This window comes from Rhipicephalus microplus, chromosome 3 (genome assembly GCF_043290135.1).
Source record: "Rhipicephalus microplus isolate Deutch F79 chromosome 3, USDA_Rmic, whole genome shotgun sequence".
NCBI lineage: Eukaryota > Metazoa > Arthropoda > Arachnida > Ixodida > Ixodidae > Rhipicephalus > Rhipicephalus microplus.
Genome location: NC_134702.1, coordinates 270,412,371 through 270,425,446, shown reverse-complemented (window position 1 = coordinate 270,425,446; position 13,076 = coordinate 270,412,371). Strand labels below are relative to the sequence as shown.

The 13,076-nt window shown below is 41.8% G+C and overlaps 1 protein-coding gene across 5 annotated transcripts; it reads left to right on the top strand.

Annotated features, from left to right (window-relative positions):
* Positions 1-226: 226 nt before the first annotated feature.
* On the top strand, positions 227-5,716 carry LOC142804262 (uncharacterized). 5 transcript variants are annotated; one of them, XR_012894555.1, is made up of 4 exons: positions 227-1,470; positions 2,005-2,262; positions 2,869-2,978; positions 3,534-5,716. XR_012894555.1 is itself a non-coding variant. In XM_075891010.1 (4 exons), exons 2-4 carry the CDS (start codon positions 2,166-2,168, stop codon positions 3,698-3,700), a joined length of 303 nt encoding a protein of 100 aa, XP_075747125.1. In that variant the 5' UTR covers positions 227-1,470; positions 2,005-2,165; the 3' UTR covers positions 3,701-5,716. The 5 variants fall into 5 exon arrangements, 2 of the variants coding, with proteins under 2 accessions (XP_075747125.1, XP_075747124.1); XR_012894556.1 differs by having other exon boundaries at positions 2,866-2,978; positions 3,540-5,716; XM_075891010.1 differs by having other exon boundaries at positions 2,934-2,978; positions 3,540-5,716.
* Positions 5,717-13,076: the final 7,360 nt, after the last annotated feature.

Sequence of the window (13,076 nt, the reverse complement as noted above, 5' to 3'; positions counted from 1 at the left end):
ATTACCAGCCATTTAACTTGGCGCACGAACATCATTCCAAGGTAGAGCGAGCCACTGACATGTATTTTGTGCGACGCAGCGACCACTTGACCTAAGAATAATAGCGTTGCGAAGGCGAATCCCCTGTCGCATGCTCTGATCGAAGCAGACGACAAACGCGAGCAGACGACGGCTTGGCCGACAGGCACATCTTGTGATTGGTTGTGAAGCAATACCCTCTACATCAGCTTACTCCGTGACGTTGCCAAAACACTTCTTTCATCTGGCACGCCTGTCCTGTTCGTCATATCACCCCCCTCGCACATAAGAGAAAATTTTGTCACGCCGTGAAAATAGTGCAAGTACTTTCTAAGAGCTTTCTTATGTGCTGCGCAGTTGTCGAAAACAACATGGCATCGTAAACAGCATATCGGTCGGTGCGACTTTCAGCAAACGCTTCTCGCACGAGTTACTTCAGCGTTTCACCGGATGTGTTGTGATTACAGCAGCTCTTCCGGTGCGTGTAAGCAGTGCGGAAAGCTGTGGCAGTGCAATGGTGTACGGTGAAGCGCAGCGAAGCCTGTGCGTCGGTGTGGTTATCAAGCGGGGATCGGCGTCCATGTATCGACGGCAACTAGCACTCGAGACGCCTGCAATGTGTGTTTGTGTGCCTGTAACAGTTCGTTCGCTTGACTTTCCAGTCTCTCAGTTGGGTGCTGTGCGACATATCGGATTGACAGCGTTTTGACGCGTTACTTGAGTGACCCCAAGTACGTACGGAAATGTATGAACTACGCGCTCGGCTCTTGCTTCGCCACTGATTAGCCCATACGCTTCTGTTTACTTGAGAGCAATGTACTGTTCGGCAGTGAAACGATGTTCGTTGTGAACAGTGGTGCTGTGTTGACGTTCCAAGACTTGTGAACAAGCTGTGCTCGTGTGACCGAAAATTGAAAGACAGCGTTGATAACTGTTTTGCCCTGCGAAGTTGTGGTGGGGCAGCTTGGCGCTTTTGTTTGTTAAGTCGTCACTTCTCCTTTTTGTAATAACCATAGTCGTAGCGCTGTGATGTGATCAACCAAAACTGCGAGATGCTACATTTTGTTGTGGATCGTGTTACTTTGGAAGCGCGCCTAGACTGTTCTTCGGTAACAGCTTGAGAGTTCTATGTGGCAGTGAGAGCCCGTGAACGTCAAGGTTCCCTCCGGCCCCCAGAAAAAGCAAAGATTTCACCGGTGCCTTGCTTTGGATGAAGCTGTAGGCCAATATCATCTAACTACAGGTTTCCGAGTTTGTCTGGTCATCGTTTTGCACGGCACTAGAGCCTTGACAACAGCCGGTCATGGCCAGTTCTTACACTTTATCAATGGACGTGCACGCCTTGTCAGCCCTTCATTGCTGTCATTGGCAGCTTCCAGTCTGCAGATGCCCTTTGCTTGTTGGCCGTACTTGGTTCCTCATGACACCGACGGCTACTAAATGCTGCCATCGGTGAGTTCACTTTGCAGAACTAAATTTCTCCGGTATTATAATTCACGCAGTTCTATAACGTGTGCAAGTTTTTAAGCCCATCAGATGTAATGTTTCTCTATTGTAAGTTGAAGCATGAAAAATTTACTACTACTGTTATATACATACATATATTATGGAGCAAATACATAAAAAGTTTTTTGTGATTTGATACAAGTGAGCTCTTGTTTGATTATGAGGTTGGGCCTGTCGATTGACCACGTTTGATAGTTGGAAAGTTATTGTGAATTTATTTTTCAGGAGCCAGATTGCACTTAAAAAATTTATGTTATTTTGGAAAATTTGTTCTATAGACGATTACCACTGTGGTAGTACTATACTTCAGTAGGACATATATATTGCGGTACGTAAATTTTACATAAGGCTTCAGTTTATTTCAAAGTAATTATGACAGAGTTTGATCACTTTAACGAAGTGATAGCTTTCTCAAATAAGTATTAGAAGTGAGTGCTTTTAATGATTGTTTTTAAATATCTCGTTTTTGGCTCTTCACAGATCCCAGAGATTGGTTTGTTAAGGTCCTGTGATGCATCGGTTGCACATTCTGGCACATCAATCCTCATCATTACTTGGAGCACCTGTACAAAAATAGGAAGGACACGTTCTTCCTAACTGTGCAAGCCTATGTCACTACTGGGACTGTTATCATTCAGCGGATGTGGCGTGGAAGCATGCATGACAGCCTCATCTGGAAGGACTGTGATCTGCTTGGGAGCTTCGAGGGCACAAAACTGCCTAACGGCTGGCTGCAAGGTTAGTTTTTCTTTAATACATACGATTACGTGAACACCACTTACTGTGCACAAATTGAAAACCCAAGCATGGTTGCTTGCAGTGGATACCTGTAATATTCTTACACATAATTCTTATTCAACATCTATAGAACTAAATTGCAAGATAATTGAGAATGTTGAAAGCTGAAAGCCTGCAGCTTATGAATGAAACTCCAATAATCTGAGACTGAAAAGCTTGTGCTTTGAAACGAGCACAAATACTTTGATTCCTTATTGAGCTCTCGAGCTTGTGACTCCCTCTGTAGATCAAGTGCTCTGGAAGGAAATAGCAAGTGGGTGAAAATTGCCTGGCTGTTCATAACTTGCAAGGAGAAAGAGCTATCGAAGAAGCCTCAGATGACATAGGGCCAGTAACTGCATCTTTTAGCTAATGTAGCTTTTTCTCTCTCAGTGCTGTTGCTTGCGTTTCAGCCGAACATGTTCACCACGATTGCATAGTGATATATATTTTTCTACAAATTGTACCTGACCTAAGTATGCATTGTTGATCTCTAAAGGTGACGTTCAGTGTGTTTCAAAGCCATTGCTTCTCATTTCTCTGTCTGTGGTTAACCTATTTCAGCAGCAGAGTGACGCAGCTAGCACACATGCAATCCAAGTCATGGAGCGCTCCTTTGGTGTTCTGTGCAGGACGCAGCATATCCATTTGGCAAGACACTGGTATCAACAATAATGGTGAGTGTTGGTGGCTCCTGTAGGAGCCCGTTGTGTTTGTTGCGTATGATTATTTTCCCTGATGAAGTGCATTTCTGAAAGGTTTTCTTCATTTAATATAATAATAGATGTCAGCAACAAGCACACTCATGATACACAAGGTCTTTGTGTCTTCTAGACTGCCCATTTGCTACTATATGTGGTATGGTGAGCTGGCTATGTTAGACAGCCTTAAAGTTATGAACATTGGCTGTTGTGTTATAATGCAGTCTAACTTGTGTTTCTTGGTGAACTTATTTGTGGTCTACTTCTCGCACCTAGTGTAAAGTCGAAATAGAAGACACTCTATTGGCTTTTTATGCCTGTCAGAAGTTTCATGCCTTCATCTATAACATTGTAGTTTTGCTCTTGTATCATATTAAATATATTTTCAGTTTTCACTGTTTGTGTGTGTGTGTGTGTTGAGGCTTGTCATTGGCTTCTGAAAATACAATATCTGTAAATATGAGCACATAATTGACAACTATACACTCTTGCATGTAGCATGGTTGTAACAATGATCTGTATTTTTCTAAGTTCCAGCAGTAACAAGGGGTTCGGTGCTCCACGGTCATGTACAGTGTATCAAGAACAGAGCACAGAAGACCAACAAGTATAAAGGGACTGCCAGTGATTGTACTCCTGCTCAAAGTTTACAACAGCAGAAAGAGCACATTGTGATGTCAGGAGCAGCTGCTGCTTAACTTCTTAGCAGTGCATTATTCAGCAGTTAGTTTGCTTGCATTCGAAATTATTTAAATTTTGCATGGAAGATACCAAACTATGACACTTATTTAAAGGCTGCTGTAGTGTTAGTGGGCAAATATTTTTGAGCTGAAGTTTTTAACATGTGTGTTAAGTGCCTGCGTGCCTCTACTTACACATGCCAGAAATCACAGCATCCATGGTCGCCAATGGTAACTGTGTTTGCATTCTTTGTAGTACAAGAAGTAAAGTCATGAATGCAGTAATTATGTACTTAGTCGATGTAATCCTTCAGTGTACACTCATTTGTATATCACCAATGATGCCATGAGTGTATAATCTCTGGGAAGTGAATCTATGTGGATTATTTTATTTGGAAGGAAGAGGATCATCACTACTCCTAGTATATCTTTACAGTAGATTTTAGTGCTTGGGTATTATCCCACTGCCTGTCCGTCCTTCAACAGTCTACTTATCTACTGTGTAAGTGTAACTTTTTAAATGTATACTTTGCTCGGATAGGTTTGTTCATAATGTAATGCAAGTGACTTATCATCTATGCAGCTCTACTCAGACTGGAAATAAAAGTATTTATTTTTATATGTAGCTATAGCATGCATTCACTTGTGTTTTTCTAGGTGCCTGTACAATTATTTAGCCCTAAAAAGTGCTGGTATACTCTAATATTGAATCTGGCATCTTAAAATGGTTTGTTAGTGGAAGTAAGAATGTGTTTACAACCAATATTACTATCCACAGATGAACTGTGAAAACTCTGTGGAAATTTATTTACATTTATTGAAATTTGTGAAGGCAAATGTTATGTTCTTTTATTGTGGTCCCTATTTCATGCAAATGACACATAATTACTTTGCAGTGGCATAGTATTAGTCGTTATTTTACACATATGTGCTGAGCAACATCGCAGTTGAGGCCAGCAGCAAGACATACATGCAGTGCACTGGAGCATCACCTCATATAGTGTACAGTCTTTGCCCACCAGTAAACTCAATATTTTTGAAGCAGACTAATAGACAGCTGTATGGGAACTGTGTTGATGTGCAAACTTTGAAGTCTTCTTGAGGAGTGTGTTTCATCATTTTTGTCCAAGTGAAGTAGCTACCCAAGGCCACAACCGGTGGGAATGTGGTGGTTTCCTCTCTCTAAAAGCACTCCTACCAGCTGCCTCAATGTTAGCATGGGGTCAATTCACAAACTGGAAAAATAATTGCTCTTTGTTTTCTTGGACGGAAGAGTCAATTCCACCGTTGAGCCACCACGACGCGCAAGAATAGAAACTTTTAGCTAAATAAAGTTGATTCTACTTTTGAGAAGTGTTTTGGGGAAACAAAATGGCACTTATAGCTGTCAACATAAACACTGTTTGGACCAAGGAGCTTAGTAGCTTATAATTGTATTATTCATGTATTGTCTAGAATTTATTCGCGCTGTGCCAACTTTCAGCCCAAGTGTCCTAACATGCTTTGTTAGTGGGTTGTGAATGAGCCAAGCTATGTAAATAAATAGAGTGATATTGCAGACATGTACAAAATATTGATGCACAGCCCTTTCCTTTAGCATGACATTGTCAAGGGCTTTATTCTTGCGTTTTTTATAAAAACTGCTTGTCACTGGGCAGCAGCGGAAAACTACGCATGAAGCTTTTGCGAGATGGTTCGAGAAACACCGTGTTCAGACATAACAGTGCCGGTGGATTTCTCTCGTAAGTTACTTTGTGTAGTATATTCAAAATGAGTGTATTAGAATTGTTGTTATATAGCCATTCATTTTAATATTTACACCTGAGTGTATGTATGTATGTATGGGTGTATATATGTATATGTTTGTGTGCGTATATGTATGTAATGTATCTTTTAAATGAGAATCCGTTTATCATTGGTGAGTAAGTTTGGTAATGACTTGGCTGAATTTGTTTCTAGTTATTTTTCTTTTGAGCCATTATACATTTCAATTTGTTTTGTACTGCATAAAAATAAATGTAACCTTACACAGAATATGTGTGTTCGAAGAAGTTGTTCCATTTACCAACCTACAGTCATGGGCAAGAAATTGGGTAAAATGGAACGAACCTGCGAAGATTAGTTTAGAGCGTAGCTACTCTACATGGCATATCTCGTACACGTTGCGTTGGTTGAATATGTCGATTTCCACCTTTCAATTTTAATCAGAATAAGCAAGCTATCACCCTTGGTTGTATATGTGTGTGATATTTATGCATACTTTGATACCGGTTGGCAATTACAATTAAGGTCACAAACCTAGTCAAGCTGAATACACGAATTTTGTCCATGCACCTTTCATCTGTACTGGAACTGTTGTTAAAAAAAATAAACTTCAGTTTAGAAATTTATTCTACTAACCAAAAGCAGGGTATCTCTTTATCACACAAATCAAATTGCCATTGTTCTGTTCCATTCTGGACAATAGGGGACCCTCTCAGCAGAACTAGATTAACTGCTATAGTTCATTTTGACCATTGATGAAGCGTGCAGCATGAAAAATAGCGGGAGAGTAGACCAAAACTAATCACTCTGTTTGCGTCAGCTCTAACTGTCCGTGCTCTTTGGTCTTGCTGCATGTGATGATGCCCACCAAATTAGCACGAAAGCGTGTCCCTACAAAGGCAGTCAACTTGGCTGCAAGCAGTTAGCTTACTGCATGTGTAGATTTTCTTCAAAACACCGTGAAGACTGATTGCTGGTCGAATATCCAAACACGTGAAAAGTAATATACCAGGTATGATATTGGTATTTCAGCACTGGACACTTTTGCGATAAGAGAGGATGGAGGAGAAAATTATGAACCCTGAATTGTTTAATTTTTGAAGGAGCACAGTACAGCGCTTTTGGGTCAAAAGGAGAGTGAAAGAAGCAAGTGCGAAAGCCTACTTCTCAAAAAATTAGTACCCTCTATCACGCATAATGTTAGGCCGGGCAACCTCTTGAAAAAAAAAAAAACTGCTCAGTGATTCTGCGAATCGAACCAAGTACCTCCTAGATTGTAGTTGAGCGCTGTAACCGCTCGTCCACTGCAGCAGTGCTTGCATTCGCCCTATTGCTGATATATCGTCATTCCTTCGAATGAAGCCAAATGCAAAAACGTCCGGTGAAACTTTGTCAAAAATAGAAAAAGTAGTTAGAATGCGTTTGCCCAAGGTTACTAGAACGTAGAAACCGCCACGTGTGACTGTATAACCGTGCGCTATTTATTCTTGTACATTACTGTCATTACGTTGGGATAGCCGGCTCTAACGTAGGCTACCTTCTCATAGTTTGCCAAATATAAATAAGAAAATAAAAATATATATCGGCCTGTGACAACGCTAATCAGCTATTATGAGATTACTGTCACTAGTGTCACTTTCACTAGATGAATGCTCAGTTTGCTTCCATTATCGTTATTTAGGAAAGTTTTGGCTCATTAACTCAACTCTCCTAATTAGCATTGATTCTCACATATAAGGACAGTCACACTTCATCTCGCTTTCTGAGTGGCTGTCACTCCCATATAACGCGTACTCCACTTTTTATGCTCTCCGAGCATCTGACGCTGCTTTGCGAAGACTTTCCCTGACGTCTGCTGGGCCAGAAAATTGTCTTTATTATCTATCAATTTCAAGCTTTCGCGAAGCCGAAACGAGAGTCTCTCTCTCTCTCTTTTCATCCTTTTCGCACGTGTGATAACGTCTCTCGGCCTCAAGACTCGTATACACGTCCCTTGCTTTGTTTGCGCACTCAAACAACGCTGGACGAAATATTTGCACTGTGTTTTGTGAAAAGCATTAGTACTGAGACACCTCCCGACGAGGCTCCTTCATTTTACGTAGACATATACCTAAGCGTAAGCGTATGCACGGTCTCGCGTTCCGCTTTATAAAAATGCTGCGGTGCATGGAACCAGCGAAATTCCGCTCACAATTTCATTTGATTACTGCTGTTATCTATTTCCGCACAATACGTCTGCAGGCACCAAAGTCGGTCATGTGTCTTGTAATAAGAATATTGTAACAAAGGCTACCTTTGACTATAGGTACAAAACACCCTTACGTTCACCACTATACCGTGCTAGATTGCACCGAATTAGTTAAGTAGCAGCGCAGCTTCAATGAAATGTAAGGTAACTGGTCACGTTAAATAGGGGAAGACATTCGAGGCACATTTTCAAACATCTCATGCATCAATTTATGTGTGGTTTCATTCATGTGGTGCACCTGGAGTGTTGTTTACTTGTACTTGGTGAGATAGTGCATGGATTGCTCGGTGGCTTAAGGCCATCGAGCAATTATTTTTTTTTAGCTACAGTCGTTGATTAAAGGCGAGTGCTTGGCTTTGCACAGTCCACCAAAATGTCTATTACAACGTACGCGGCATCCCGTAAGCGCCGTAGCAGACGCTCGCAGAACTGAAATTTAGATGCAGCAAATCATTGGCTATCAACGTATACTCTCGATGCAAGACGCTTTGCGTGCTACCTTGATATTATCGGCACACACGTCTTTCTTTCCTTGTCATTTCATAGGCTATCGTGTGTCCTCCTTGCCCTCTTAAGTGCTGAATAAGTTAAATTTATACCCGAGCTATAGTAATCCCTCCAGATAAGAGAATTTTTGGCTAAGAAAATGCGTAGTCAAAGAGAAAGCTTTGTGAATTCGGCCCCAGTTTTCCAGGTACTAAACGACAATAGGTATAGAGAACTACTTACAGAAAAAGCATAATTAACACCATACAATATAATGATTATGGTAGAAATTGTAAAAAGAAAAATGAAAAAGCATAGTATTCCACACTTTTTTTAAATTTGCGAAAAACAAAAAAAGAACACACCAACAAATTCCACAGTCTTGCTCACTGAAACATTCTAATTGAAAGAAAGCATTGCGTAACTCTGGGGTGCACGATTATGCAGAAAAAACAATTTGTTAATGGTTTTTGAGATCATGTAGAAATAAATCAACTGTTGGACACTCTAGTATAAAGGGTGATAGGCAATTCCACTCAAGGGCAGTTCTTGGAAAAAGGAATACCTGAATGTATCTGCGCAGCACAGCGGTAAAAAGCTTGAGCCTCGTGCTGTGTGCCTCCTCTTTGCTTTGTGTCTGTGTTTACCCCCTCGCTCCCAGTTCGCTGAACCATCATGAATTACCAACTAGCCCACCGTTCCATCCTATTGCTCTCCATTCTTCCCACAAACTTACAAATATATATATATATATATATATATATATATATATATATATATATATATATATATGGTAAAATATAGAGGCTGAAGCTTTTGTATTACGTCATGTCCAACGTGAATGACGTTCAAAAAATCTGGTATATATATATTTGGAGGTCACAGGTTCGGTTCCTGCTCCCGGCAAGTTATCTTTCCACCCACTTTTCTTTCTTCACATTTGCATTACAATTGGGTCCAATAACTTCCCCAATACATTCTTGGCATTATTGCCTGTTGGATCTCATTATTATTGCGTCAAAACACGGAAAAACGAGCCCTTACACATACACTTCTTTCCCTTATTTAATAACGAGGGTCTCGTACTGACAGACTTGGTGCCGTTAGGCTGTATACGAGGGACTATTGGTCAGCTTCCAGCTCGTATTAAGTTCACGTGCTACGTGATGCCAAACAAGCTCATAAAGAGTGTGCCATACTATCCGCCATGGCTACAAGTGGCGCTGACTGACACTCCCACACTTAATTTCACATATAAACCCATTATAGTGGCTGGGGGATAGCCGCTGTAGTAGCTCCGTGGCAGAGCATCGAACGTGTAATTCGAAGGTCGCAGGTTTGGTTGCTGCTCGCGGCAAGTTATCTTTTCACCCACTTTTATTTCTTCACACTTACATTAAATTGGGTCTAGTAACTTCCCCTATACAATCCTTGGCTATATTGTCTGTTATATCTAATTAATTTTGCTTCAAAACACGGAAAAACGAGCCGTTAAATATACGCTTGTTTCCCATATATATATATATATATATATATATATATATATATATATATATATATATATATATATATATATATATATATATATATATATATATATATATATATATATATATATGAATAGGAATAGATAGTATCAGATAAATAGATACGCCTATAGTCCCCAATGTTTGCAAAGAAATGCATTTAAAAATAAAAAAAATAATAAATACAGCATGTTCACGGAGTGAATGATGATGAGTGGGATGAAGCGTTCATCTATCAGCCTGTGCAGTCCGCGCTTCTGTCCGTCCATCCGTGCGTTTGTCTGCTTGTCCGTACGCTCTTGCTTCTGTACGTCCGCCTCTTCATCCGTCCTTACTTCCATCCGCCCGTTCTTCCGTCTGTCCGTCCGTTCATCCATCCTAGCTTCCGTCCATCCGTTCATTCTAGTTTCCATCCATCCGTCCGTCCATGTGTGCGTCCTTTCTTGCTTCCGTGCTTTCGTCCGTCCGTTCGTTCTTGCTCTCGGGCATCCGTGCGTCTGTACGTCCGTGCGTCTGTCTAAGCGTGCGTCCATCTTTGTGTCTGTCTATCTGTCTGTCTGTCCACCCATCTGTACCTGCTGAGTGAGTAATCGAACTAGGTGGTCACGTACCTCGACAAACTAGAAAGGCAAACCCACGGCTTAAAAAGCCACTCACCAGGCCCCATAACAATTTTTAGTTAAACCGTGGAAGTCGTGTGTCCGATGAGGAGCACTATGCCACAAAAATCTTTTAATCAGTATATTATGAGTTGGAGGACGGTGCAAGTGCCGACGAGTTCAGATGCGCTTCACGTTGGCTCCTGCTTTCATGAACGAGTTTGCAGTGAAAATTACCACGAACATTTCTCGAAGTGATATCGAAAGATTCGACTCGTGATCCAGATTCTCAGAACACCAAAGACAAGGTAGGCCATCTCTTTTTAGCCTTTTTACGACCATTTCTCGTTGCAAACCAGATGAGACGCTCTTAAGCCCAGCGAAAAAGACCTGTTTCCTTTAGGGGCCCATGCTGCAAACCCGAAGGGATCCACCGCGTTGGCAGGTGACGTGTGAGACACTGACGCTGATTCGAGGACGCTGTATGTAGAACACGATCGTGATGAATCACCAGCCACTACCGAGAGTGAAGAAGGCTGGCACACCTTACTATATGGAAGTCGTTGAAAGCCCGGAGACGGATCGGCTGTGGACGCTAGTCGCTGCCATGGCACTAACAACGAGGTAGAACCAGGTTTTGGTAACACGCAAGCCGGAACGCAAGAAAGACGGATGAACCACATTAAAAAATAAGCAGAATGCCCAAGCTACCGGTGGGAGACTACAAAATTGTCATCCGACCCAGAGGAGGGCTGCGCGTAGCCACACTTGGCCTAACGGGTATAATCAGAGACATACATCAAGCAGTGGCTACATCACCAGAAGTTTGGAACTTCAACGTAATATGCCGCAACAAGACGCAAAACATCATGATAGCTATTAAGCACCCCAGACCCCGACTGAGCAGAGCAGTACAGAAAAATCAAGAAAATATTTATGCGAGGCCAAAAATAAGAAGTGGCAGTATATGAAACAGCACCAGAAGGGACAGCCAAAGGTATTTCAAGGATTCACATTGGAAGAAACGTATAGCATTGGGGCGGCTCTTGTCGCTGAAAGAAACCACAGCATCATCATGGCTAAACGACTGGGGAATACTACGATGGTCATTGTGCTCTTCAGTGGGAACAATGTGCCCTCTGGTGTATGCTATGATGTAGTAGTAGTAACGTGCATACTACACCGCAAGTAAATTGACTGCTGCAAAAAGTGTAACAGACAGGGACACAGAAATGACATGAGCCCCGACCCACAAGATAAACCTAATGCTGGTCGCGGCATTGAAAACCCTAAAAACGACCACAGATACGACCCCCAATGTCAAATCTGAGGAAACGACCACGCTACCGCCAATAAAAGCTGCACTTCCAAGTTCAAAAAATCTTATGTAGTAAAACAGAGACAATGGGCCAGGCTACGAGAACATCAAACGCAAGGCTTATCCCCACCAAGAGGACGTCTACGAGGGCACTCGACATAGACACCTGGAAAACTACATCAAACAAGATCCCGGTCCGCTTTAAGGAGCCCAAGCCTTGCAAGCTCCTAACGCAGTTCTAGGTCAAGATCGGCGTCTGAGTAACCAACAAACAAGGTAAGCTGAGTAGATAAAACACGTGGCTTGTGACCAGAGAGAACTATGGAGGTTAAAAATAACAACGCCAGCAATAACAGTAACAGCTAGAGAGCTAGAACGGCTTAAAGATGAAAATAGACGAATTAAAGAAATCATAGAAACGATGCAAGCGAACGTAGAACTCCTCACTATGGTGCGCGAATTGTCAAAACGCAGAAGCCCTCATATCACTAATACTGTAATGCAGGAGAAAACACTCAAAGACGACGATCGCATGGAAGTAACTACCCCTCCGTTAAAACGAAAGGCCAAAACGCAGAAAACTACAGATTCTCCAATCAGTAAACAAGAAAGCCTATCGCAACAGACAACGTTGGATAACATTGAGAAAAAAAGTAGACCAGTTATTAACCGCGTTTCAATCTACCACAGATAGGACCACTAAAACGTCTGTTGATCTGACAGCACTATCAGCCTGGGTAGAAAGGCTAGAAGAAGGAGACAGCGTCAAACAGCCCAAGACCTTGAGGGCGCTGTCGCGAACCTTCACCAAACCCCACAGGCACCATATACCCGTCAGACAACTACCACAACTCCAAACCATTTTATCCACCCAGCTATTTTCACGCCCCCCACACAAATAACCGACGGCGATGGTGAGGAGTGGAAAAGGGCAACTTCGCAAACGACAATGGAACTGTAGAGGATTCAGGGCTAAGTAATCTGTCATCCAACAGCACATCTTACAAGATAACAAGCCAGATGTGGTTTTACTTGAAGAAATGCATGGCCTCGGTACACTACCTAGATACCAGTCAGTAAGTCCTGAGCACTAAGAAAAAAAAAATGAAGCTCTCGCGACACTGGTACGAAGGGAGATTATGGTCAGAACCTATAACTTTAAATGCAGATACAACCATATAATGACAAATATTCTCTTTAGGAAAGCAAAGGGGGGCAGCAAATTTATTCTTGACGTATATATGATGATGATGTTTGGTGTTTTGTGGCGCAAGAGCCACTTTATGGCCAAAGAGCGCTAGTTCATGGGACTATAGTTGTGGACAATGATTGTGATAAGTGGCTGTATAAGTGGAAGTGTGTGTACTTGTCTTCCTGCTACACTACCAAACATGTTATAGACTTTAGCCTCTTTTGTGTATGAATTGATCCCTGACAAAAGCTTCTGCCAGCT

What these genes read in the sequence shown, in the direction of transcription:
- LOC142804262 (XM_075891009.1), top strand. Translation starts at nt 2,166, where the DNA reads ATGTGGCGTGGAAGCATGCATGACAGCCTCATCTGGAAGGACTGTGAT. An exon ending in GCCTAACGGCTGGCTGCAAG is followed by an intron (nt 2,263 to 2,933) that starts GTTAGTTTTTCT and finishes TGTTCTGTGCAG; the next exon opens with GACGCAGCATATCCATTTGG. An exon ending in CACTGGTATCAACAATAATG is followed by an intron (nt 2,979 to 3,533) that starts GTGAGTGTTGGT and finishes TATTTTTCTAAG; the next exon opens with TTCCAGCAGTAACAAGGGGT.